This window comes from Hemicordylus capensis, chromosome 5, assembly GCF_027244095.1.
Source record: "Hemicordylus capensis ecotype Gifberg chromosome 5, rHemCap1.1.pri, whole genome shotgun sequence".
Lineage (NCBI taxonomy): Eukaryota > Metazoa > Chordata > Lepidosauria > Squamata > Cordylidae > Hemicordylus > Hemicordylus capensis.
Window position 1 is genome coordinate 259,641,761 of NC_069661.1, and position 25,867 is coordinate 259,667,627.

Consider the following 25,867-nt stretch of genomic DNA (forward strand, 5'->3'; position numbering starts at 1 on the left):
GGGCATATCATAGCACTTCATTGGCAGAAAGGTCCAGAGAGCCAAGCTCTGGGAGGATACGAAGGAGGGGAGGGAGGAAGTCAGGGGCCCCTGTGTGGCCAGGAGCAGGCACAGCTGGAGGACAGGCCCGCGGGGAAGAGACCCCCTCCTCTGCTGCACGGAGGCCTCCAGCTGACACGTCACAATCTGCCCACTGGCGACCGGCCGGTCCCACCTGGGGCTCCTGGGGGCCTGCAGACACCTTGGGCACAAACACCTGCGGATGACAACAACAACAACAACAACGTCCTGGTCACTCTCTCTCACACACACACACTCACACTCTTCTGGATGCGGCCCAATCCCAATGAGAGGCCATGGCCCATCCGTCTTCCACGAGGGTGAGCTTGAAATAGCCAGGCACTTGTGCAAAGAGCTTACCATGGGTCATGTTCCGGAAGAGGGGCTGCTCTGTAATTGCAGCAGCAATGGGGCGGGGGGGGGGAGTGCCGTCCACAAGTAGGGGCCCCCATGGACACCTCCCAGGCAGAGGAAACCTCCCTCCAAGGGCTGCCTCTCCTCTTGGGATCTCCACTGCCCCACCATGGGGGGCAGGGCAGGGTAGACAATCCCAGTCAGAGGCGAGGGGGCCAAAGCCACCTTCTGCTCAGCCCAAGGCAGCAGCGGCTTCCTGCATCCACCCTGCTGTGCAGGGGGCCGGGGTGGGGGGGAGACCTGCCATTACCTTCCTGGCCTGCTCAGAACTCCCAGAGGCATTCCTCAAGGAGCTCCTCGCCGTCCGCCACAAGGGCACCCTCCCGGTCCCCGCGCAAATAGTAGCCATTCGGGGCCAGGATGGCCAGCAGATTGTTCCCCCGGATCTCCAGGCAGAAATTCAAGGCAAACTTCCCACAAGTCTTGAAGGTCCTTTCTGGGGTCAGAGACCAAAAGCTCCTCCCTCGGGCTGGAGAAAGAGACAAGGAAGACGCTGCCACCCCAACAGCACGCCTGGCCTGCGCCTCCCGGGCCAACCCCCCCCCCAGAAAGCCCTGTTAGGAACCCAATCCCCACCCCCCCACCCCCGGCGCCGAGAAGCAGGCACATGTTGAGCTGATGCTTCTTCCTCAAGGGAGGGGTGGAAAGGTCCACAGCAGCAGAGCACATCTCCTCGGCTCAGGGCAGAGGAAGGATTGCTCTCCTCCTGTTTTTCTGTGCAGATTGTCCCATTTATTAATTGAGCAAAGAAAAAGCTCAGGCGATGGTCTCTGACTAGGGGACTCAGCCACCATGCGCTCGAACTCCTGTCCACACCCACGGCTTGCACCGAGGAGGAGTCTGGGAGGAGGGGGCAGCCTGACTTGGGCCACCCCAGGGCGCCCCCACCTGCTCTCTCGTGGCCTGGCTGGCCCAAGGAAGGACGCCTGTCCTTGCAGGGCCCCCCCCGCCCCATTCAAGGCCCGGCACCTGCCTCAGAGGCAGCTCCGCCGGGGGACAGTTCGGGGCCTGGAGCCACGCAGGACTGCCCAGGGCCTCGCGGACAAGACTGGTGGTGCCACTTTCAGAGGCTGCAGGAAGTGTGAGGCCGCTGACCATTCATTCACCCAGGGACTGTCCTCCTCCATTCTCTCTTGAATGGCTGCATCCCTCCCAAAAGCACCTCCCCAAAGGGGGCCCTCAATCCTCAGCCCCCTGGCCAGTGGGGAGCAGCGCTCCTCTGACCCAGGCCTGGAAGCAGACTGCTGCCCAGCCCCTCTGGGCAGGGGGCAAAGGGAGGAGGAGGAGGAGGAGGCCCTTCCCAATGAGCTGCCCTCCCAGCGGGCCCAGCCCAGAGACGGGCCTGTGGGTGGCGGGGGGAGGGGCAGTGGCAGAGCTCTTGCCCCCAGGGCCCCCCCCGGGCAGAGTCCCTCCAGTGCCTCGCGCTCACACCTCCTGGCTGCTGCCGCCGACAGCCGAGCCCCCCCCCCCAGCTGCTCGCCCAAATCCCTTCAGAGCCTTCCGCTCTGCCACTGCCCCAGGGGCGTAGCTACAATTGAGCGGAAAGGGCCAACCCCCCCCGCTCCCGTGGGCCCTCCAGCTCCACCCCTCTATATTTTCTTCATTATCTCCCTCACTCTGGGGGGCTGCCAGAGAGAGGGATGAACACGGCCCCCACTCCCCTAGCTACGCCCCTGCCCCACCACCTGCGGCCGGCCGGGGGGGGGGGTGGCTGAGCGGCCAGCAGGGCTCGGCTCTTGTGGGATGACAAGTCCGCTGGCTGGCTGGAGCCGCCCAAAGGAACTGGGGCCGGGCGGAGGCTGTGCCCTGGGCCCTCCCTGCTTACTTTGAAGGTGGTAGACGCCGTGCCTGCAGGGAAGCAGCTCAATGCAGTCCGGCTCCAGGAGGTTGCACTGCAGGACCTCGCCGCGGCTGCTGCTGCTGCTGGCCGGGCCGGTCCCCACGTAGCCATAGCAGCCGCGCAGCAGAAGGAAGGAGCGGTTGGCCAGGCGCAGCCCAAACTCCTCGCCGGGCCCTGCAGCAGCCGGGAAGAGAGCAGGAGAGGAGCGGAGGAGCACGGCTGGGAGTCCTGCGTGTGCTGCATCAGCTCTTGGGCCGGCCCAGGACTTGAGGGGGACCGTCTGAAGGGCTGCTCCTGCTTCCGGAAGCACAGGGAGGGGCCAAAGTGTCTGCCGTCTTGCAGACGGTTGTCCCGTGTGTGAGACTCCACCAAGCCTCAGGAGGGTCGTGCGGGGGGGGGGAGGAAGGAGGGACCCTTGTCCCCAGCAGGCTTCCTGGGGCTGTGAGGTTTCTGCCCGGAGGCTGCCTCAGGCAGGGGAGGGCCTTGGGGTCTCTGCCCATGGGTTCCCCCTGGCTCCAGGAAGGGTGGGCCTCTCCCCGCTCCGCCTCCTCACCTGGGTCCACAGCTCTGGCCACCACCAGCCCCACAGGCAGGGTGCCCAGGTAGCGGCCATTGCACGCCCTCAGGAAGACCTTCCCATGGCGCCACAGGACCCGGAAGCCGGTCTCTGGCTCGGTGCAGCAGCCGTCGGCCACCACGCTCTGGAACTGCCTCTGAGGGGGGAATCGAGAGGCTGGCTGAAGGGCTCAGCAGCATCAGCCCAGGGCCACGTCTGCTGCGGCCGCCTGAGCGGAAGAGCCCCCCCCCTTGCCGCCTCCACGGCCCGGTTGCCTGAGCACCGAACAAGGAGGTGGGGCTGACAAGGAGCCAAAGACGCTGCGTGACTGCAGGCCAGAGCGGTTGCCTGCCTGGGAGGGCTGCCATCAGAGTGCCACCCGCTGAGTCCACCAGCCCAGGAGTGCGAGTGGCTCCCTTTGCCCCAATGAGCGGGGCTCCTCTGTGGCTGAGCCTGGCTGCCCCCAACTCCGAGGAGCCCAGGGGGCTGGCTGCCCTGCTGCTTGAAGAGCCCTCTGGGGGGCAATGGCCAGGCAGCCCCTACCGTGGCGGTGGGTGGGCTCCGTGCCCCGACGACCCCGTGCGGGGGGTGACACAGACAGGCACGCTGACCCTGCCCTCTTTGTCCTGGGCCCAGAATACGTGCCCGAGGGCCACTGGCCTCGTTTCAGGGGGGGCAGCCAGGCGTGAAGCCTGCAGCCACTCTTTCCCTCCACCTCCTGATCACCGGCTCTGGGCCCCATGCACAGCTTCCTTGCACCCTCCCCCTCACCGCCTGCCCCCCACTTCTGCCTGCTGGGAGTAAGGCTCCTGGTCGTTGAGGGTGGAAAGAGAGCGCCCCCCCCTTGGGGGATGGCGGGACCCTGCCAGGGTGACCCACCTGAGCCAAGTACTTGAAGTTTGCATATCTTAAGCGGACCGTTTTGTTATCAGGGTCAACTTCGTATTGGAAGGTGGACATCGGGGTCACTTTCCTGGACCCTACATACACTTCAGAGTCTGGGGGAGAGAGAACAATTCCTCAGCAAGCAAAAGGGGTCAAAGTGGTTCTTCCCAAAGTTACTGAGAAGCAGGGTCAAAAACCGTGGCTCACAGAAAGGACGGAAGTTTGCCAGCTGATGGAGAGTGGCGGCTCCACGGTCACTTGGACGAGGATTCCCATCCCAAGCGCCACAGAGCAGGCAGAGGAGGAAGATTCTCACCACTGGAAGAAAGCCAGCCTCTGCCCCGGGGGAACCTGGGCGGCAGAAGCATTTTTAACGGGATGAAGAGAAATTCAGATGGGATCCTGTCGGGGAGGGAGGCACCTGCCCAGAACCAAGGATAAAGAGCCAGCAAAAAGGAGACCGGGCGGTTCACAGGACTCTGGTTAGGGAGGGGGCAACACACACACACACACCCCACACACCATTCAGGAGCTGTGAGTAAAGAGCAAGGCTGGGGTGGGGGGAGGAGTGGCCGTCCCTTGAGCTGCAGCAGGGGTGGGGGGGCACTTTCCGCTGGAACAAGGAGCCCTCCGGCCCAGCTGCTGCTGCTGCTGCGGAGCAGATGCTCCCTCCCTCCCCAACACCTTTTACTCACAGGAAATGGGAGTGTGCCCAGCTCCCAAGCCTGGATGGGTCGCGTCTCCTACCCTAATTAGCATCATGTGAATCAGCCTGACCTGTGTCAAAGGCGGAGGCAGACCAGCGCGAGGGGCTGGGGGCACTGGTCATTTGAAATGACCAGTGGAAATGGTCACTGGAAATTCACAAGAAGCCACAGCAGGGAGGCCAGCACAGGAGGCGATGGTGCCCACAGACGCCAGGGTCTAGACACTAATGTGCGGAGTAGGAAAACAAACAGGAAGGACTTGAGCTTGTCTGTGAGGCGTGCAGGGCTGGCTGGCTGGCTGCCTCTGGCTGCTCAAGGCAAACCCAGGGGGTCACCCCGTGTCCCCTTGCCAGCCAGCACCCCGCCGGCCAGGGCTTGCCCAGCTCTGCCCCACCCCTCTACTAGCCCTGCCCTCTGGGTCAGATCCACCACCTTGCCCCCTCACCGACACTGCCTCCAGCTCACCAGCCCTCACTCTGCCCCTCTGCCCCCTCGTGGCCTGGCCTTCTGGGCCCCCTTGGGCCTGTGTTGCTGTTTTCCCCACAACGCCATTCCTCTGTCTCTCCAGCACCAAGCTTGCCTGCTTTGTCTCCTCCATTCTGGGGGGAGTCAAAGTGGAGGAGCTTCGTGCCAGACAAGCTTGGTGCCTGCACTCACCACCTGAGACCATCGCCTCACACGGCCTCATGGGAGAGCCGCCTCTGAGATTGTGTCTATATGCCTGCACAGAAATCCAGAGCTCTGAGCATGGACATCCAAAGAGGCAGGCCATGGTAGTAATGGGAAATTTGAACGGTCCTGAAATTGGCTTAGTCACTCTCCTAAGAGTGGGAGGCCCAAAGAATTCTTGAGCTGCCTTGCAGAAGGTGGGAGGAGGAACAAGGGGTCAGCTCTCTTGGACTTCATCCTCGCCAACAGAGAATACTCGACAAAATGAATGTGAGGGAAATGTGACCACATCATATCCTCTTCCTTATATCAAGAGGAAGGAAAAGTAAAGGAAGTTGAATATAAACCCTAGATTTCAGCAAAGCTGGTTTTATTGAGCTGAGAGGAAAATCTGGGGCCCCATGGTTATAAAACTTAAGGCAGAAAGGGGTTCTGGAGAGATGGGAGGTTATGAAAAGTGAGGTCCTGAAGGCATGGTCACAAACGACCTCCATGGCATTGTCCACACTGGCGGCTGCAACGCTGCCCAAACGTTTCTGCTGAGTGCCCGTCCAGATTGCCCTCCATGTCGCCACGTTGTAACATGGGGGCAGCCCACATTCCCCACGCCTAGATTCAAATCACAATGATGCGATTCCGCCTTACAATGCTATGAATATGTCGCATGAAACTAGCTGTATTTTTTCCGTAGTAGGGAGGTTTGATACGGACTTCCGGCGTCCGTGAAATGCCTGTGAGAAGGAAACACGGGAGGCAGCGGGAGAAGTCAGTGTGGATCCAGGGAGAGCTCTCTGAGCAGCCGAGAAATGAACAGGAAATGGGAGGAGGGACATCCAGCTGAAAAAGTGTGCCCCAAAACTGCTGGGGAAGCGAAGGCTCACACAAGGGGTGTCAAAAACAGCTAAAGGGGGGTTGGGGGCGATGTCCGAAACGAGGAGGTTAAGGAAGCAGGAGTCCCGTGGCTTGGAGAAGAGGGCGAAATGGTCGCAAGGGGCAGTGAGAAAGCAGGGCGGCTTACTGTAGCTCCCGTTTTGTCTTCGGGAAAGGTGGCCCAACCAGGCAACAGCTGCACTAACCACAAAGGGAGGGGAGGGGGACGTGCCTCAAGGTAGGCCTGGAGATGGGAAGAGAGCACCTCACTACTTAAAGGGAGTTCAAGTAGTGGGTCCAGGAGGCTTGACACACAGAGCTTCTGCCCCAAATCTCCTTCAGAAGAGAGTCTGTGCGTTCACACACCAGCCAAACTTACCTCGAAGTCCCTTCGAGATTTTTGGACCCACTCCACACACAAACTGGGCTTTGTGATATGAATTCTAGCTTATCTTGGCGTTTGTCTAGGTTTTTAAAATGCTGGTTTTAAGCTACTTTTTCTGAAAATGCTGGAGCAAATGGGAGAGGCACTGAGGTAGAATCATTAGCATGATAAGAAGGATGTTCTCTTCTGAAATGCAGCTCTATCTCTGCAGGATCTCTCTCCCTCCCCGCTCCCATTGGCTAGAAGGAAAACACGGAGCATGCCATGTGGACTTGTTTCAAAAGAAAGCCAAGAGCAGAGCGGAGGGGCTGCTTCCCTCAATGCCGCGAGTGTCCTTCGAAGTGGCTTCGCTCAGCGTTTACCCCGAAGCCTGAAGCCAAGTGCGAATAACTCCCAGGGCCAGATGAGCGACATCCCTGAGTACTAAATGAACTTGCAGAGGTGACGATCTCAGAGCCACTCTCTGTGATTTTGGAGAACTCCTGGAGAGGGGGAATCAAGCGGTGTGTGTGTGTTGGGGGGGCTGAGCACTTTCCAGATGACAGGCGGTTCAGCAGTAAAATGCTTCGGCTTGGCAGGATCGTTCTGAGAATGTAAATCGCTTGCACAACCCTCCTACCATGGGAAAATACAACTATTTATCTGTGACACACCTGCAGTGTTGTAGAATTATAACAGAAGACAGAACCCAAAAGAAGGCATCAGGAACGTGAACGACACCTTGCAGACAGCGCAGGGCCTGTGAGGTCAAAACGCAGGACGGAAGCACACTTGGCCGACACGTCGTGACACGGCTGTTTGCAGGGGTGGAAAGCTGGAAAAGCGGGGTGGTGGGGCAGAGCCCAGGCAGCTCCTGGGAAGCGGGGCCAGGGGTGACCATAGGAGGAACTCCTGGGAGGCGGAGCCAGGGGTGACCATAGGAGGAGCTCCTGGGAGGCGGAGCCAGGGGTGACCATAGGAGGAGCTCAAGGGAGGCGGGGCCAGGGGTGACCATAGGAGGAGCTCAAGGGAGGCGGGGCCAGGGGTGACCATAGGAGGAGCTCAAGGGAGGCGGGGCCAGGGGTGACCATAGGAGGAGCTCAAGGGAGGCGGGGCCAGGGGTGACCATAGGAGGAGCTCCTGGGAGGCGGGGCCACAGGCAAAAAGGTGCTTTTGTAACGTGTTGAGGATTGTTTATTTGAACTTATGGTTTCCCGTCATAATTGCAGAAGCTTGCAGGAGAGAGAAGAGGAGAGACAACACCTGCTCCTAGGTAGACTCCAGGGTGAGAGACTGGGTGGCTGCCTGTTTGCTTCTCCTGCTGCCCCCCGTCTGTTATCTGCCCCCCAGGACTGTCTGCTGTGCTGAGGTGAGGCCTTGCAGGATTGGGGCCGGGGAGGAGGGTGACTTGGCAGTTTCCTGCATTCCCTCTGCCTAGAGCTGCCTGCTCCGGGCTATATAGGCTTCTGCCAGTGGCGGTGGGCCCGCCACCGGTGGGGTCGCCACAGAAGGGGACTTCGAGGGACAGCGAGGGACAGGGCCAGGTCTCTTGGCCTAGGTATTTGTATGGGGGGGGGGATTTAATAGTGGAGCTTCTGTTTTAATTTGTCCTGGGTGAGATAATCTTAGAATGTGTCTGGGCTTAACTGGAGATGGGGAGACAGGGGACGTGTCCACTGACTGTGGGGCAGCCATCCCAGTCGTGGTGGGGAACAGAAGAAGTAATGTTGGCAGGTCAGTGGGCTGTTACAGGGGAAGGGGACTTGGAAATCTAATAGCTGTTTCCCCTTCCAGCTGTCCTGCCAGCTCTTTGACCTTGGGGAGCAGTGCCGATCACCCTTGGAACCTCGCCTTGCTCCTCTGCAATGCCAGGTCGGTCCAGAACAAATCAGAAACCATCCATGATTTGATTCTGGATGAAGGTGCTGACCTGGTATGTGCTACAGAGACCTGGCTGGGGGAGGCTGGGGGCCCAGTGTGGTCCCAGCTTCTTCCTCCAGGCTACTCTGTTGAGGAGCAGGTGAGGGACCGTGGGTGGGGAGGTGGAGTGGCTGTGGTCTATAAGAACAACCTTTCCCTTACCAGGATCCCTGTTAGAGTGTCGGACCATATTGAATGTGTGTACTTAAGTCTGGGGACCAGGGATAGACTGGGACTTCTCTTGGTGTACCGATAGCGCTGCTGCTCAACAGAGTCCCAAACTGAACTGACAGACTTGTCTTGGGCTTGGTGTTGGAGTCCCCCAGGCTTGTGGTGCTGGGGGAATTCAATGTTCACTTTGGGACCGATTTGTCCGGGGCGGCTCAGGAGTTCATAGCGACCATGACGACTATGGGCCTATCCCAAGTGGTTTTGGGGCCAACGCACATTGCTGGTCACACGCTTGCTTTGGTCTTTCACTCTGATCAGGGTGTTCCGTGGGTGGGGAATCCTGTGATTTCCCCATTGTCATGGACGGACCACCATTTGGTTAAGGTTAGACTCACAATCACTTCACAGGGGCAAGGGACCTATTAGGATGATCCGCCCGAGAAGGTTATTGGATCCAATAGGATTTCAAGAAGCCTTGGAGGGATTTAGTGTTGGCTCTGCTGGCGATCCTGTTGATGCCCTGGTGGTGAATTGGAACAGCAAACTCACTGGGGCAGTAGACATGATTGCTCCTAAGCGTCCTCTCCAACCAGCTTCAAAATTGGCCCCTTGGTATACGGAAGAACTATGGGGGCTGAAGCGGTGAGGTAGACGACTGGAACACAAGTGAAGAAAGACTCGGCTTGAATCCGACAGATTGCAACATAGAGCTCATTTGAAGACCTATGCTCAGGCAATACATGAGGCAAAGAAGCGATTCTTTTCTGCCCGTATTGCATCCGCAAGTTCACGTCCGGCGGAGTTGTTCAGGGTTGTGAGAGGGCTAGTGAGTGCCCCTGCTCCCTTGAATCAGAATCTGGAACCATCGATTACCCACTGTGATGTGTTTAATGAATTCTTTGTGGGGAAAATCTCTCGTATTTGGGATGACTTTGACTCCATATCCACAATTACTTCAGTGGAGGTGTCCAGCGACTCCTCTTGTGTGATTAGGTTGGATCAGTTCCAGTTTGTGACTCCAGAGGATGTGGACAAGCTGATTGGAATGGTGCGGCCTACCACCTGTTCTCTTGATCCTTGCCCGACATGGCTTATATTATCTGGCAGGGGGGTTGTTGTAGAAGGCCTGGTAGAGAACATAAGAACATAAGAACAGCCCTGCTGGATCAGGCCCACGGCCCATCTAGTCCAGCATCCTGTTTCGCACAGTGGCCCACCAGATGCCTCTGAGGAGCCTACAGCAACAGTTGAGGTCATGCCCTCTCTCCTGCTGTTACTCCCCTGCAACTGGTACTCAGAGGCACCCTGCCCTTGATGCTGGAGGTGGCCCACAGCCCTCCGACTAGTAGCCATTGATAGACCTCTCCTCCATGAAGTCATCCAAACCCCTCTTAAAGCCATCCAGGTTGTTGGCTGTCACCACGTCCTGTGGCAAAGAGTTCCACAAGTGGATCACGCATTGTGTGAAAAAGTACTTCCGTTTGTTAGTCCTAGACCTCCTGGCAATCAATTTCATGGAGTAACCCCTGGTTCTAGTGTTGTGTGAGAGGGAAAAGAATTTCTCTCTCTCTCCACTTTCTCCAAACCGTGCATGATTTTATAGACCTCTATCATGTCTCCCCGCAGTCATCTTTTTTCTAAACTAAAAAGCCCCAGGTGTTGTAGTCTTGCCTCACAAGAAAGGTGCTCTAGGCACCTGATCATCTTGGTTGCCCTCTTATGTACCTTCTCCAGTTCAACAATGTCCTTTTTAAGATGTGGTGACCAGAATTGTACACAGTACTCCAAGTGTGGTCGCACCATAGTTTTGTATAAGGGCATTATAATGTTAGCCGTTTTATTTTAAATCCCCTTTCTAATGATCCCTAGCATGGAATTTGCCTTTTTCACAGCTGCCGCACATTGAGTCGACACTTTCAACAAGCTGTCCACCACAACCCCAAGATCCCTCTCCTGGTCCGTCACTGACAGCTCGGATCCCATCAGCATATACTTGAAGTTGGGGGTTTTCGTCCCAATGTGCATCACTTTACACTTGCTAACATTGAACCGCATTTGCCACTTTGTTGCCCACTCCCCCAGTTTGGAGAGATCCTTTTGGAGTTCCTCACAATCTGTTTTGGATTTCACTACCTGGAAGAGTTTGGTATCATCTGCAAATTTGGCCACATTGCTGCTTACCCCTGCTTATAGATCATTTATGAATAAATTAAAAAGCACCAGTCCCAGTACAGATCCCTGGGGGACCCCACTTCTTACTTCCCTCCATTGTGAAAATTCTCCATTTATCCCTACCCTCTGTTTCCTGTCTTTCAACCAGTTAGCAACCCACACATGTACTTTTCCCCTTATTGCACAACTCCTAAGTTTTCTCAGGAGTCTTTGATGAGGAACTCTGTCAAAAGCTTTTTGGAAGTCCAGGTAGACTTATGTCAACTGGATCACCTTGATCCACACACTCGTCGACACTCTCAAATAAGTCCAAAAGGTTGGTGAGGCAAGATTTACCTTTGCGGAAGCCATGCTGGCTCACTCCCAGCAGGGCTTGTTCTTCTAGGTGCTTTACAATTTTATCCTTGAGGATGCTTTCCATCAATTTGCCTGGAACGGACATTAGGCTAACTGGCCTGTAATTTCCCGGATCGCCCCTGGATCCCTTTTTGAAAATCGGTGTTACATTTGCTACTCTCCAGTCCTCTGGTACAGAGCCCGATTTCAGGGATAAGTTAAATATTTTGGCAAGGAGGTCGGCAATTTCACATTTGAGTTCTTTGAGGACTCTTGGATGGATGCCATCCGGCCCTGGTGATTTGTTAGCTTTCAGTTTTTCCAGACAGTTTAGAACATCATCCCTTGTCACTTCTATCTGACTCAGCTCTCTAGCCTCCATCCCTAAAAAGCCTGGTTCAGGAGCAGGTATATGCTCAGTATCCTCTGCCGTGAAGACAGATGCAAAGAACTCATTCAGCTTCTCTGCAACCTCCATATCCTCCTTAATAATCCCTTTCACTCCCTCATTGTCTAATGGTCCAACTGACTCCCTGGCAGGTTTCCTGCTTCTGATGTACTTAAAGAAGTTTTTGTTATTCCCCTTCATAAATGTTTCTCTGAGGGAAGGTAGGATGCCTCCTTGTCTTACGGAGGCAATTATTAGACCACTTCTGAAGAAGTCTACCGTGGATCCCTCGGACTTGAACAACTACAGGCCTGTCTCCAACCTTCCGTGGCCGGGCAAGGTAATTGAGAGGGTGGTGACCTCCCAGCTCCAGACAGTCTCAGATGAAACTGATTATCTTGACCCATTTCAAACTGGCTTTCGGGCTGGCTATGGGGTGGAGACTGCCTTGGTCAGCCTGATGGATAATCTCCAATTGGCAATTGACAGAAGTGTGACTCTGTTGGTCCTTCTGGACCTCTCGGCAGTTTTCGATACTATCGACCATAGTATCCTTCTGGAGCATCTGAGGGGGTTGGGAGTTGGAGGCACTGCTTTGCAGTGGTTCCGCTCCAACCTTTCAGGCAGGTTCCAGATGGTGTCCCTTGGAGACTGCTGTTCTTCAAAATCCGAACTCTTGTATGGTGTGCCCCAGGGCTCCATATTGTCTCCGATGTTGTTTGACATCTACATGAAACCACTGGGAGAGATCATCAGGAGATTTGGTGCAGGGTGCTCAGTATGCTGATGACACCCAAATCTATTTCTCCATGTCAGCATCATTGGGAGAGGGCATAACCTCCCTAAATGCCTGCCTGGGCTGGATGAGGGATAACAAACTGAGACTGAATCCGGCTAAGACGGAGGTACTCATTGTGCGGGGTCGGAACTCGAGAGATGATTTTGATCTGCCTGTTCTGGATGGGGTCACACTTCCCCAGAAGGAACAGGTACGCAGTCTAGGGGTCCTTCTGGATCTGAGCCTCTCCCTGGTGTTCCAGGTTGAGGTGGTGGCCAGAAGTGCCTTCTATCAGCTTCGGCTGATACGCCAGCTGCGTCCGTTTCTTGAGGTGAACGACCTCAAAAGAGTGGTACATCTGCTGGTAACCTCCAGACTGGATTGCTGTAATTCGCTCTATGTGGGGCTGCCCTTGTACGTAGTACGGAAACTACAGTTGGTCCAGAGTGCAGCAGCCAGGCTGGTCTCTGGGTCATCTCGGAGAGACCATATAACTCCTTATTGAAGGAGCTACACTGACTGCCGATATGTTTCCGGGCCAAATACGAGGTGCTGGTTATAACCTATAAAGCCCTGAACAGTTTGGACCCTGGGTACTTAAGGGAACGCCTTCTTCGGCATGAACTCCACCGCCCACTGAGATCTGCTGGAGAGGTCCATCGCAACTGCCACCGGCTCGTCTGGTGGCCTCTCAGGGACGGGCCTTCTCCGCTGCTGCCCCGAGGATTTGGAATACACTCCCTAGTGAAATAAGAGCCTCCCCATCTCTGACAGCTTTTAAAAAGTCTTTATAAACACATCTCTTCACCCAGGCTTTTAATTAATGTTGTTTTAATGGTTTTAATGCTGCTTTAAAATATTATTTTAAAATTTTTAAATTGTTGTAATGTGTCCCCCCCACCCACCCCCGCCTGCCATTTTTGTCTTAACGAATATTTTACTTTGTTTTTATTCTGTTGTAAACTGCCCAGAGACGTAAGTTCTGGGCGGTATAAAAATGTTTTAATAAACAAACAAACAAATAAATAAATAACTGACCCACTTCTACTCAGATTACTGCATGACACAAGGGACGTTTGCCTGAGCTCTGGCTTGAGACTCCTCCCTCCTGCAAGCTGGACTAATCATTTTATGAACGGAGATTCCAAACAATCGCAGGGCCCATGAAGAAAAGGAAGAGAACGATTAAAGAGACCGTGAAAACGGAGGCAGCTGCCCCCAGCACAAAACAGAGGAGGTTCTTGAAGGCCGAAGGGCGGCAGATCAAGCCAGTTTCCTGACTCTCCCAAAAGAAGATCTTTAAGAAGGAGAAGAAGGCGGCTTGCACACTGAATTCAACGAAGTCGGCGACTCCGTGGAGGCCACAAAAGGCGAGCAGAAGCAACAGAGAATGGAGAGACTCCTTGAATCAGTCCCCAAGACATCTGTCAAAGATAACTAGAGTTAGGCTCCCTGCAAAGGGAGGTGAAAGTTTGGAAGGACAACATTGCAGGAATAAGGCAAGATTAGTTGGGTCCCTGAATGGGCAGACGGACACAACACAGAAGAATTTGTACAAAAATGACTGTGGGCCATTTTACATCTCCCTGGAGATGATTCACTGGCGACAGAAAGAGCACACCCAGGCCGGGGCCTTCCCTGCTCCTCCTGGCAAATGGTGAGGTGGGGGTGGTGATAAGGGGAGGTGTCGTTGGACAGCAACTGGAGGACTAAAGACTGCCAATACCTGTGCTGCTGCTCAGCAGTCTCAGGGAGATCTTTTTAAAACCACAAGCCTTTGACATGCAAGCACAGCTGCCTCCTTTTGAAGCTTAGAAAACCCAAGACCTTCTAGAGCGACCCTCTTGCAAATCCTGCCAACATCTCAAGCTTGGCTGGCAATAGTGTGTGAGCCGACCTTGGTGGTGAGGGTGGCCCTCTCTCTTTGGAACTCCCTGCTACCTGAACTTTGGGAGGCAGCTCCCTGGTGATTTTTTAAACAGGGATTATCAATGCTGATTTCTCAGCAAATCTCCCCCAACATCTTCTGGGCAGCTTTTGCTGGTGGTTTTTGTTGCTCTCTGGTACTATGTTTGAGTGGTGCTGCTGCCCTTCCTAATTGTGTTTCTTTTCTGCTGTATTTTAACTCTACTTGCTGATCCAAATTCTGCTGAAAAAAGGTGGAATGTGACATTTTAAATGAATGAATAAATCGATGTCTGCACCTCTTATGAATCTGTGGAAACAAAGTCCAGAGGTATTACGATCACAGCATCTTGCATATTTATGGTTTTAAATGTTGATATTTAATGTACAGCTTTTTTTAGGGCTGTATGCTGGGTGGAAGTTCTGGGGTTATGGAAGAGAATGTGTTGCCTATATATAATGTGTTATTTCCCAGGTTCTCTACCTGCAGGCTAATATCAGAGTGGGATTTGCCACTGGACTGATAAGTAGTCTGCAGCTATTTCTGTTCTTCCCCAGCCTCCTCTTTTAAGAACAGGAGTGGGGAGAGTAGCATTTCCCCCGACCCTTCACCACGTTCAGAAATTTCACATACGGCATTCAGACTGGAGGGTGAGCCCTCTTCCCTACCCACGCGTGGACGGACCCAATTCTGCCACCAGGCATGGGTGGGAATGAGGTGGCGCTGGGGCCTGGCTTGCCATCATTGGGGGGCGGGCAGGGTCGGTATGCAGAGCTTTGTGCCCTGTTTTCCCAGCACGCTTGCTTGGAGCGGAAAAGGGCGTTACTTGCCGCAGATGATGGTCATGTATTTCTTGGCTCTCGTTTTCAGACTGACCCACTGCGGGCACCTCTTGATAACAAACCATTCCTCCTTGTCTGCAGGGCTGTCTCCAAGGCAGAGGAGCCCACGGCTTCCCTGTGGGTACAGGATGCGCCCATCCCGGTCTGTAAAGAAGGCCAAGCAGCCGGGCCTCAGGTTCATGTGGAAGGCCGTCTCTGCTGAGGGCTTCTTCACGAGTTTCTCTGACCTGGAGAGGAACTTGTGGTTGAAGGTCTCCAAATGGCAGGCGCCGTTCCTGAACCGCAGGATAAAGCTGCAGTCCTCCCAAAAAGGCACGGGGGTGTCTACCCAGACCCGGCTCAGCTCTGGATCTGCTCGCGCATAGAGCTGGCTGCTGGGGTTGAACAGGACCACGTGGACATGCATGGCCAGCTGGGGCATCCACATGTGGTAGGAGGTCAGGCCCTGGGTGATGCAGAAGACATCCTCGCCATCCGACTCCAAGTACTTCTTGCTCTCCAACTGCTGCAGAGTCCACGCTCCGCTCGGATGCACCTCCAGCAGGAACTGGCTCTGCTTGTCCGACGCCGGCTGCCCACACCGGACGGTGCCGTCAGCATCCACCAGGAGGCGCTGCCCTTGATGTCCAATCAGTGCCACCAGGGTTGGTTTCCCTCCCTTCGTGGTGACCTTCAGCTCCCAGGTCTGCCGGGATCAAAAGAGGCCAATCAACAAGGAAGGCTGCAGGATCGGATCGTCTCAAGCAAGCACAGCTGGCCCACCAGGACGGTGCTTGGCCCTGGACTCCTCTCTGAAGCGGCAGTCCCAGAATCCTGCAGCAGAGCCCATGCAGAGCCAGGGGGCAACGGGGGGGGGGGAGGAGCTGCAAGGAAGGCCCCCCCCCACCTCCGCCTCCGCCTCCCTGGCCTGCAGGCCCTGACACTTCCTTCTCCAAGACCCCCAGCCACAAGGCCGGGCCCAGGTCTCCCCTGCGGTGGCCAAGGAGGCTGCACAAGCCGACAGCCTTCCCAGGAGGAGGGCTTACAGAGGGGAGGAGCCCTGAGAACCAGACCTTTGGCGCTGCCTGGAAGGGACCCTGGAGACCTTCTAACTCAACCCCTGTGAGCCAAGAGGCAGATGAGGCCATGGCTGCTACCGCACAAGAGCCTTTAGGGAGGGGACCAGATCCAGGAACGGGGAGTCCTGGAGGCTTGCTAGGGACCCAGGCAGCAGGCCCCAGCAGGAGCAGATTCCACTCCTCCTTGCCTCTCACACTGCCAGCCAGTTCCCAGTTCCCAAACAGAGAGAGTGCCCCAAACAGGAGTCATCATGGCCACCCCGCCAAATGGGTTTAAATATAGACACCCTGGGAGTGTCTCTACGCCTGTATTGAAGACAAAACCAGCTGCTTGTCAACAATGAAGAGCACAACAGAGTATTTCAAGTGTGGGTGAGGGTCAGGCACAGGCACAGTAATGCAAAAAAATAGAAAAGCAGGTTTACTGGATAACTGGTTATCCGAAATATAGAACATTACAACAAAGGAAGAGGCATCAACACAGAGATATAAAAGCAAGTGATGTAAGGATGCAGCAGAAAACATTACTGAGGTCATGTGGCCCAAAATACAATCCAAAAGGTACATAGGAAGCTGCCATATACTAACTCAGACCCTCGGTCCATCTAGTCAGTATTGTCTTCACAGACTGGCAGCAGCTTCTCCAAGGTTGCAGGCAGGAGTCTCTCTCAGCCCGATCTCGTTGGGGATGCAGCCAGGGAGGGAACTTGGAACCTAGAACGTTCTTCCCAGAGCGGCTCCATCCCCTGAGGGGAATCTCCTGCAGTGCTCACACATGTAGTCTCCCATTCATATGCAACCAGGGCGGACCCTGCTTAGCTAAGGGGACAAGTCATGCTTGCGACCACCAGACCAGCTCTCCTCTGATACACAAGACTTGATACACTGATACAGACTTGATACACAAGTCTGTATCACCAAAAACATAAGAATAGCCCTGCTGGATCAGGCCCAAGGAGGCCCTTCTAGTCCAGCGTCCTGTTTCACACAGTGGCCCACCAGGTGCCTCTGGGAAGCCCACAGGCAAGAGGGGAGGGCAGGATCCCATCAGCGTACATGTGAAGTTGGGATTATTTGCCCCAATATGCATCGCTTTACACTTGCCAAAATTGAACTGCATTTGCCATTTTGTTGCCCACTCACCCAGTTTGGAGAGTGGGTGCTCCTTGTAATATGTTTTGGATTTCACTACCCTAAATAGTTTGGTGTCATCTGCAAATTTGGCCACTTTGCTGCTTTTCCCAATTTCGAGATCGTTTACGAACAAGTTAAAGAGCACTGGTCCCAGTGCAGATCCCTGGGGGACCCCACTTCTTACTTCCCTCCATTCAGAGAACTGTTCATTTACACCTACCCTCTGTTTCCTGTCACAAGAACATAAGAACAGCCCTGCTGGATCAGGCACAAGGCTCATCTAGTCCAGCATCCTGTTTTCCACTGTGGCCCACCAGATGCCTCGGGGGAGCCCACAGGCAAGAGGTCTGTGCATGTCCGCTCTCCTGCTGTTGCTCTTCTGCAACGGGGATTGAGAGGCATCATGCCTCTGAGGCTGGAGATGGTCCACAGCCACCAGACTAGTAGCCACTGATAGATCTGTCCTCCATGACTTTGTCTAAGACCCTTTTAAAGCCATCCAGCTGGTGGCCATCACCACACCCCATGGCAAAAATCCCATAGATTAATTATACACTGTGTGAAAAAGTACTTCCTCTTGTCAGTCCAAATTTCCCGACCTTCAGTTTCATGGGGTGACCCCTGGCTTTAGTGTTGTGAGAGAGGGAGAAAAATTTCTCTCTGTCCACCCTCTCCACTCCATGCATAATTTTATACACCTCGGTCATGTCTCCCCTTAGTCGCCTCTTTTGCAAGGCAAAGAGCCCCAGATGCTGTAGCCTAGCCTCATAAGGAAGGTGCTCCAGGCCCCTGATCATTTTGGTTGCCCTCTGAAAAGTATAAGCATGCATATGTATTCAGTACTTGGTTTGGGCCCCTTTTGCAGCAATTACTGCCTCAATGCGGCGTGGCATGGATGCTATCAGCCTGTGGCACTGATGAGGTATTATGGAAGACCAGGATGCTTCATTAGCGGCCTTCAGCAATTCTGCATTGTTTGGTCTCATGTCTCTCATCCTTCTCTTGGCAATGCCCCATAGATTCTCTATGGGGTCAGGTCAGGCGAGTTTGCTGGCCAATCAAGCCCAGTATACTGTATACTTTTCAGAGGTCCGATATTGTTCTTTTCTTCAATCCTTGTCTTCTTGGTTCCATGTAATATTCTAATTTTCTGAGATTGTGGATTTGGGGTTTTTCATGAGCTGTACGCCATGATCATCACAATTATAACAAATTAAGGCTTGACTTATCTCGCTTTGCATGTAATGCGTCTGTCTCATATATCAGTTTCACCTTTTAATTTGCATTACTGAAATTAATGGACTTTTGCACGATATTCTAATTTTCCGATTTTCACCTGTAAATAGTTTAGTGTCATCTGCAAATTTGGCCACTTTGCTGGTCACCCCAACTTCTAGATCATTTATGAACAAGTATAAGAGCACTGGTCCCAGTACCGATCCCTGGGGGACCCCACTTCCTACCTACCTCCATTGTTAAAACTGTCAATTCATTCCTACCCTCTGTTTCCTGTCCTTCAACCAGTTTCTGATCCACAAATGAACCTGTCCCCTTATTCCATGACTGATAAGTTTACTCAAGAGCCTTTGGCAGAGGTGCTTTTACCTCTGGACTTTGGGGCCGAGGTCCAGGACCTCCACAGCCCCTGGGGCCCCCCCAATCCTCTTTAGTCTGTCCTGAGTGGTGCAGTCATCCGGAAGAGCATGATGATGCTTAATTTTCAGGTGGGGGGCTCCAAAGGCCTTTAGGCTCCAAAATTATCTAAGTGCACCTCTGGCCTTTGGTGGGGAACTTTATCAAAAGCTTTTTGGAAGTCCAAATATACTATGTCAACCAGATCACTTTTATCCACATGCCTGTTGACATTCTCAAAGAACTCCAAAAGATTAGTGAGGCAAGACTTTCCCTTGCAGAAGCCAGGCTGGTTCTCCTTCAGCAAGGCTTTTTCTTCTATATGCTTAACAATTTTGTCCTTAAGCATGCTTTCCATCAATTTACCTGGCACAGAAGTTAAGCTGACCAGCCTGTAATTTCCTGGATCCCCCCTGGATCCCTTTTTGAACACTGGAGTTACATTGGCTACTTTCCAGTCCTCTGGTACAGAGACTGACTGTGTAAGGACAAGTTTCATATTTTTGCTAGGAGATCAGCATTTTCACATGTGAGTTTCTTCAGAGCTCTTGGGTAGATGCCATCTGGCGTTGGTGATTTTAGCTTTTCAAGACAGTTTTTTAGATTTTTAGTTTTTCAAGACAGTTTAGAACATCTTCCCTTGTCACCTCAAATTGGCCCAGTTCCTCAGTCACTAAACCTGAAAAGCTCAATCCTAGAGAGTGTATATGGTCAGTATCCTCCACCATGAAGACTGATGCAAAGAACTCATTCAGCTTCTCTGCAATCTCCTTATCCTCCTTAATAATCCCTTTCACACTCTCATCATCTAAGGGGCCAACCACCAGCCTTGACACTTTCTAGCTATCTGCTCCTCAAACTCTCTTTATGCATCCCTGATTGTCTCCTTGCATTTCTTTTGCCAGAGTTTATGTCATTTTTGAGAAGTTTCCTCTTATGAAGTGCAACGCGTCTGTGTTGGACTTCCTTGATAATTCTCCACTTGCATAAATGCTGAATTGGATCACACTATGGTCACTATTCCCCCAGTGGTTCTGCAACTCTGACATCTCACACCAGGTCCTGGGCACCACTCAGGATTAAGTCCAAGGTCGCCATCCCTCTGGTTGGTTCCGTGACTAACTGTTCTAAGGCAGAGTCATTTAGCACATCTAGAGATTTGGCCTCTCTTTCATTACCTGAATGTGAATTTACCCAGGCTATGTGTGGGTAGTTGATGTCACCCATTATTACTGCCCTGTCTCTCTTTGACGCCTCTCTTATTTGCTTCTCCAACTCCAGGTCACTCTGAGCGCTTTGATCCGGAGGGTGATAGCACATCCCTAGTAACACATTTCCTTTCAGTCCTCGTAATGTTACCCATAATTATTCTGTGGAGGACTCCAGTCCACCTAGGTTTTCTAGCTTGTTGGAATCTATCCCTTCTTTGATACATAGCGCCACTCCTCCCCTCTCTGACCCTCCTATAGAGTTTCTATCCAGGAATAATCATAAGAACGTAAGAACAGCCTGCTGGATCAGGCCCAAGGAGGCCCATCTAGTCCAGCATCCTGTTCCACACAGTGGCCCACAAGATGCCGCTGGAAGCCTAGAGGCAGGAGCTGAAAGGGGCAGGCCCTCTCTCCTGCGGTTGCTCCCCTGCAACTGGTACTCAGAGGCATCCTGCCTTTGAGGCTGGCCTATAGCTCTCTGACAGTAGCTGTTGATAGACCTCTCCTCCATGAAGTGATCCAAACCCCTCTTGTGCCCCACTGGTTCTCACCATTCCACTAGGTTTCTGTTATACTCACTATATCTATGTTTTCATTAGTAACCAATGTTTGGTTTAAGCCTGTGAAATTATTTTCTTTCACTCTGTGAAATTCTTACATTATTTTTATTCTGTGAAAGTGTTTTAACTGTTTGCTTTTGTTTTGTAATTTGGATTGTGTACGCCACCTAGAGATGTATATATCAGGTGGTATATAAATATGACAGATAAATTAATCAATGACAAAGTAAGTTTCATTCCTCTTTGGTGGAAGTGCAGGCAGGCACAACAGTTCTGGCCAGGGATAGCCAATGGACTCAGTAAAATGTTTCAGACTATGGTTGGTGAACTACCTAAAGAGTTGCAAATCCCGGGTCTTCAGCTGCAGCAAGATGGACGCTGGTTGCCCATGGGAAGCATTCAGAAGAACCCACAGTATTACATGGGGGGCTGAGCAGGCAGCAGTCAAACTAACAGTGTATCTGGAAGACAGCCCCAATTCTGAAGCTGAATGTGGAAAATGGTTGTTAATTTGCAAAACTGCTGGAGAGAAAGATTAGCACCGAAAGGAGTATGGAGTCTTTTAATTTAATGCGAGTGAGCTGAATAGTTGGGAGGGCTAGAGAAGCTCCTTTGAATCTACCTATGCCTACATTTACACCTACATTGGATTTATATTGGGTGGGCTGAGATGACCCATGGAAAATATGTAAGGAGGAACTGGAAGTTCCCAGGGAGTGCACACTCCCAGCGCCCGCCAGCCACGACTTCTAGCTATTGCTGGGTTGTTGAAACCTGGAAAGGTCAGAGTTACCACCACCGGCCCCACCTCTGCAGCCCAGAGTTGAAGTTGGGAGGAGAACAACAGGTGAATGCCAGGTGGCAGCAAGAACCCAGCATTGGCTGCCTGACTGGGTAGATTCGAAGGTCCCCAAATAAGCCAAAGTGTGTGCGTTCCCCAGGAAGCCTGGCTTCCTCCTCCTCACTTTCACGCAGCCGTGTAAAGCACCCACAGATGCTATTTGTAATACTGATGTTCATATGTATGCTAATATTTATAAAACCGTGTGTGTGTGCATTCCTACTAGACAGTATGGACATTTCTACTGTCCTTTTTCCTTCTTTGAGGGGTAAAGTATTTATTTGGTCCTAATATTTTAACAGTTGGGTGTTCTATCAAATAACTTTTTAAAATAGTATATTTACACTTTGAATGTTATACGATACCTGTTTAAGATTGTGCATGGAGGACTAGGATGATTGATAAATCGTTAACGCATTTGCATATACTGACAACACTTGCATAAAGGTTGAACAAGCATAATACAATACTTGTAAATAAAGACAATACTTGGTAAGTGTTTTTCAGGTCCCCCCCCCCCTTTTTTTTTTAACTGTGAGTGGCAGCTGACTAATGTATGGATATTTAAGCTTCTAATAAAAGAATGCAACATATATCATGTTGGGAACAGATTACAGTACTGTATTATCTTTTGTTGTTCACATTATGCATTACAGCAGAATTAATGACAAGCATAAGATAAATAAAACCAAGTTTATTGGTTGGAAATCAGAATTACATGGCATTCAAACAGAAAAGGAAAGAAGGCATTTCACAGTCTGGTTGCCCCAGGATGGTCAAATGGGCCAGGCACACACACAGATGCTTTCACGGCAGAGTTCCCCAGAAACCTCCTTCAGGTCATTTCAACGGGTGCCGGATGGTGCTGTGGGCAAATCCCCTGGGCTGCCCCAGTTCCAGCCATGTTTTGGCACCAGGAGGAAAGGGGAGAACTGGACTCCCCACACCACTAGAGCCCTATTTATTAACCAGCATTCAGGATTGGGGAGAAGGACACCAATCAATACTTGAAGGCACAAGCATCCAAAGCATCTGAAAGCAACCAAACCAGACATGGACAGGAGCCTCTGGATGCCTCCAGCGTGGGGCCCTTTCTGAAAGGGCTCCTCTGTGTGAGCCATCGGGGCTGGCTACCAGCCACGTTCACAACACCCACCTCAAGCAGGCTGAAATCTGGTGCGCTGCTCGGGAAAACACTGTGGGGGAACCTGAGCTTGCTTCCGCCCAGCCCCTGGATCCCCCCCTCCCCCGCTTGCAGGGAGTAAGGTCCTCCTAGACATCGGCCCCTCCTGCTCCTGGGCTCACGATCCACTGAGGCCAAGACCATCCGTGCAACCTGGAAGCTGGTTTCCAGGGCTTCTCAGGGGCCTCTCTTGGGCTTGCTGTCCAAGTCCCAACCATTGAGCCTGGGTGCCTCACGCATGATGCGTCTCAAGCCTTGATGGCATCCTAGGGAGGAGCCACAGCTCAGGCCAAAGACCCTTCCACATGTCCTTCCAGAGACGGGGCCAGAGCGCCTGCTTTTCTGCCTGCAGAAAGTCCCAGCCTCCATCCCTGGCAGCACCACTGGGCAGAGCTGGGGGAGACCTGAGATGGAAGCCCCAGAGAGCTGCTGCCCGCCAGTGCAGGCCAGACGAGGCTTGGCTGAAGCACTGGCCCAGCCCGGCATGCAGCAGCACCTAGGGCAGGGCAGGGCAGGGCAGGGAGGGAGAGACCAGTGCTCAAGGATCCAGCTGCTGCTTGGGAGGGCAGAGCAGCTCAGCGGGGAAGCCCCTGCTTTGCACTCAGAAGGACCCCGGGCCAGTCTGCCTTCTCACAGGTATCCCCAGACTGCAACTCCCCAAACCCCTCAAGCAAAAGCCATTGCAGCCGGGGATGCTGGGAGGTGTAGTCAACCACATCTGGGAATCCCCGAGAGAGGGCAGACTACCCTCTTGTTGCAGTCACGGGGTTTGTTTGCTTTTGAACTGTGAGTGGCAGCTGATCAATGTATGGATATTTGGACTGGAGTTGCAGTCATGGGAAGAGAGCTGGTCTTGTGGTAGCAAGCATGACTTCTCCCCTTAAGCTAAACAGGATCCACCCTGGTTGCATACGAAAGGGCGACTAGAAGTGTGAGCGCTGTAAGGTCTTCCCCTCGGGGGATGGAGCCGCTCTGGGAAGAACGTCCTAGGTTCCCAGTTCCCTCCCTGGCAGCATCTCCAAGCCAGGGCTGAGAGAGATTCCTGCCTGCAACCTTGGAGAAGCCGCTGCCAGTCCGTGCAGACAATACTGAGCAAGATGGACCTATGGTCTGACTCAGTCTGTGGCAGCTTCCTATGTACCCCTGGACAGCACTTCCTGGAAGGCCTAGGAAAGACCCTTCCCTGGAGAGCCTCCTGCCACCAGTCCTCAGAGGCAGTGCTGAGCAAGGTACTGGGGGGCCCAGCGGGGCCGGACTCAGGAGAAGGCAGCTGCGGCCGCTCAGCCTCCTCGGGGCCTCCTCCGAGGGAGGGCGGCTGCTGCGATCCTCTGTGTGCACAAATGGCAAGTCTGGACTCTGGAGCAAGCACTGCGATGGCTCCCCCCAGGCAAAGGTCTGAGTGGAGTTGCTGGTGGGTCACTAGGTGGGCCTTCCCAGAGGAGGGAAGTGAAGTCCATCCTTTGCCAGGACTCACGGGGTGGACACAGGAAAGAGCCGTGCTGTGAACCCTGTGCTTGGCCCCGTAGACCAGGGAAAGGGGTGATCTCCTCCTTCTCCACTCCATCATCTCAAACAGAACATTTGAGAAGTGGGGTCCCCGAGGGATCTGTACTGGGACCGGTGCTTTTTAATTTATTCATAAATGATCTATAAGTAGGGGTAAGCAGCGAGGTAGCCAGATTTGCAGATGTTACCAAACTCTTCCAGGTATTGGATTGTGAGGAGCTCCAAAGGGATCTCTCCAAACTGGGGGAGTGGGTGACAAAGTGGCAGATGTAGTTCAATGCTGGCAAGTGTAAAGTGATGCACAGTGGGACGAAAACCCACAGCTTCAAGTATACGCTGATGGGATCTGAGCTGTCGGTGACTGACCAGGAGGGGGATCTTGGGGTGGTGGTGGACAGCTCATTGAAAGGGTCGACTCAGTGCGAAGCAGTTGTGAAAGAGGCCAATTCCATGCTAAGGATGTGAGATGTCAGTTGTGATGTCCAAACCTAGTCTACTTATCTGAAATAAACCATGATCCCCAACTCACTTCAAACCTTGGTTGGAGAAGATAATTTATTAAGGCCAATTTCATGCTAGAGATCATTAGGAAGGGGATTGAAAATAAAACTACTAATATTATAATGCCTTATACAAAACTATAGTGTGGCCACACCTGGAGTACTGCGTACAATTCTGGTCACCACATCTAAAAAAGGACATTGTAGAACTGGAAAAGGTGCAGAAGAGGGCAACCCAGATGATCAGGGGCCTGGAGCACCTTTCTTATGAGGCAAGGCTACACCACCTGGGGCCTTTTAGTTTAGAAAAAAGACGACTGCGGGGAGACATGATAGAGGTCTATAAAATCATGCAAGGTGTGGAGAAAGAGACATTCTTCTCCCTCTCCCATAACGCTAGAACCAGGGGTCATCCCATGAAATTGATTGCTGGGAAATTTAGGACCAGCAAGCAGAAGTACTTTTTCACACAACACATCATCAACTTGTGGAATTCTCTCCAGCAGGGCTGTTCTTATGTTCTTAAAATAGGAAGCTGCCCTGCACAGAGTAGCTCAGCCTTGTCTACACAGACGGGCAGCAGCTCCTCTGAGGCTGCATCGGGAGTCTCTCTCAGCCCTGCCTGGAGACGCTGCCAGCCAGGGAGGGAAGGAAGTGGGAATCCTCTGCAGCACACGGTGGTGGGTCTCCCATTCCAAGGGCACCAGCCGGGCGGAGGACCCTGCGGAGCCCGGGGCGGGGGCAGAACTCCTGCTGCCGCCTCCCCCCCCCCAGCTCTGGGCGCCTGGGAGGAGGGCGCCCCCCCGCCCCCCCCCGTTACCTGCTTCTTCCCGAGAGCGCTGCCCAGGACCGTGACGCCGTCGCCATAACACTCGCCAGTCAGGTAGCCCCCCGTCCAGTTGACCAGCCCCACCTGCATGCTGGCGGGGGCCGGGCGAGCCCCGCAGGGCAGCGGGCAGGCGGCGAGGGCAGCCACTCTCCCTGCGGGATGCCCAGCGGCGAAGCTCCCCGCCCGGCCTCCCGCTCCCCCCCCCCCTCTGTGACGCCCGGCTGAGGTCACAGGCAGCGCCGCCGGGGGGGGCCGCCGCCCACTCGAGCCCCCCGCGGGACCCCCGCCCCCCCGCCCCCGGAGGAGGCCCTCCCTCGCCCGGCAGCGACTGCAGCCCCCCCCACCGGTGGCCGGGATCCCAGGAGGAGGGAGCCCCCCACCCCCCGCAGCAGCACCAACCTCTGGGGTCCGGAGGGAGGCGGTTGCCGCCCCTGCTCCGCTGCTGCTGCTGCTCGGGGGGGGGCGCCTCGGCCGCCGGGAGGCCCCGCGCAGCCGGGCTGGGGCTGGGGCTGGGGCTGGGGCTGGGGCTGGGGCT

General features: G+C 53.7%; 1 protein-coding gene across 2 annotated transcripts; it reads right to left on the reverse strand.

Annotated features, from left to right (window-relative positions):
* FSCN3 (fascin actin-bundling protein 3) lies at window positions 1-25,834 on the reverse strand. Of its 2 annotated transcripts, none has more exons than XM_053257100.1 (7): window positions 25,732-25,834; window positions 14,867-15,563; window positions 3,750-3,868; window positions 2,868-3,027; window positions 2,300-2,488; window positions 725-943; window positions 1-256 (listed from the first exon to the last, which is right to left on the reverse strand). In XM_053257100.1, the coding sequence occupies exons 2-6, from the start codon at window positions 15,303-15,305 to the stop codon at window positions 738-740; spliced, it is 1,113 nt and encodes a 370-aa protein (XP_053113075.1). In that variant the 5' UTR covers window positions 15,306-15,563; window positions 25,732-25,834; the 3' UTR covers window positions 1-256; window positions 725-737. The 2 variants fall into 2 exon arrangements, with proteins under 2 accessions (XP_053113075.1, XP_053113074.1); XM_053257099.1 differs by lacking the exon at window positions 25,732-25,834 and adding an exon at window positions 25,324-25,585.
* Between the last annotated feature and the right edge of the window lie 33 nt (window positions 25,835-25,867).

Coding starts and splice junctions, on each gene's coding strand:
- FSCN3 (XM_053257099.1), bottom strand. CDS start 25,422: ATGCAGGTGGGGCTGGTCAACTGGACGGGGGGCTACCTGACTGGCGAG. Junction 3,028..3,749: donor ACTTCAAGTACTTGGCTCAG/GTGGGTCACCCT, acceptor TTCCCCCCTCAG/AGGCAGTTCCAGAGCGTGGT. Junction 944..2,299: donor CGGCGTCTACCACCTTCAAA/GTAAGCAGGGAG, acceptor CTCTTTCTCCAG/CCCGAGGGAGGAGCTTTTGG.